At 58.9% G+C, this 1054-nt stretch overlaps 1 protein-coding gene across 1 annotated transcript in view; it reads right to left on the reverse strand.

The window, feature by feature from the left end:
- Positions 1–1054, reverse strand: part of SDK2 (sidekick cell adhesion molecule 2) — a 147385-nt gene that overhangs the window by 52539 nt on the left and 93792 nt on the right. Inside the window, exons 26-27 of the mRNA XM_010856483.1 lie at positions 597–706; positions 348–498 (exon numbers count right to left, since the gene is read on the reverse strand). Coding sequence (XP_010854785.1) covers positions 348–498; positions 597–706 — 261 coding nt within the window. The remainder of the gene's footprint in view (positions 1–347; positions 499–596; positions 707–1054) is intronic.

A 1054-nucleotide genomic window follows, 5' to 3' on the forward strand; every position in this document is an offset into this window, starting at 1 on the left:
AGACTACTTAGGTCTGAATCCCGGAACCACCGCAGGGACCTGTGTGACTGGGTGAACGCGTAACCTCTCTGAGCCTCATTTTTCTTAGCTGTAACTTGGGATAGTAATATGTCCTTTGCAGGATTATATGGAAGAAAAAAGGTAAAATGCTTGGCACATGGCAACGCTCAATAAAGTGTTTTCTAACTTCTCGTCACGTAGAACACTTGTTTGTCTGGCTAAGACTGATGGCCAGAAGCGAGAAGGGGGCTGGAGGTGAGCCAGCGGATGCCCGCTTCTGCAGGGTGATGAGGCGCAAGCAGACGTCCCACCCCCCAGGGCCTTCACCGCGCTCGCGGGAGCCTCACCATCCAGCGGAGCCACAGGCTGGTCTCACTGGCCGTGCGCAGGGTCACGTTGGCTGGGGCCATGTCAGGGGGTGCCTGGAGGGTCTGGATCTTTCTAGAAGGCTGGCTGGGTGGGCTGGTGCCCACGATGTTCACCTGTCGCATGCGGAAGCTGAGATGGGGGGAGAGAGGGCGGGCACAAGGGTGAGGGCAGGCCACCAGGCCGAGCCCACTGCTGTGCGGGCAGCCCCTTGCCTCCGCGCCCCGTACCTGTAGTAGGTGAAGGGGTTGAGGTCGGGCACCTCCATGGAGCGGGCGTCGGGCTCGTTGGGGAGCTGGTGGATCAGCTGCCATTCTTCTCCCTCCCCGACCATGCCCACCTGCAAAGGGAGACCCCCTTAGAGCCGGCCAGCCCGCCAGGCTGAGCTGGGGGTGCAGGCCAGCCCATGCAAGGCTTTGACACAAATCCCATGGCTCACCTGGAGGACACCAACTGGGGCCCCCTTCTTTCCAGGCCCTTAAACATGACTTCAAGGGTGACCCTGAGCCCGCCTGCATCAGAATCTCATGGGACACTTATTACAATACAAACCCATTCCTGGGCCCTGCCCGTGAAAGCATCAGAAACCCTGGGGGTGGTGCCCAGGAGTCTGCTTGTTCAGTAAGTAAGCTTCCCAGGTGATTCTCCTGAACAGCTGGCATGTTTCTAAAACCCCAGCTAGGGGATT

Source organism: Bison bison, unplaced genomic scaffold (genome assembly GCF_000754665.1).
Source record: "Bison bison bison isolate TAMUID 2011002044 unplaced genomic scaffold, Bison_UMD1.0 scf7180017864371, whole genome shotgun sequence".
In the NCBI taxonomy this organism is placed as follows: Eukaryota; Metazoa; Chordata; class Mammalia; order Artiodactyla; family Bovidae; genus Bison; species Bison bison.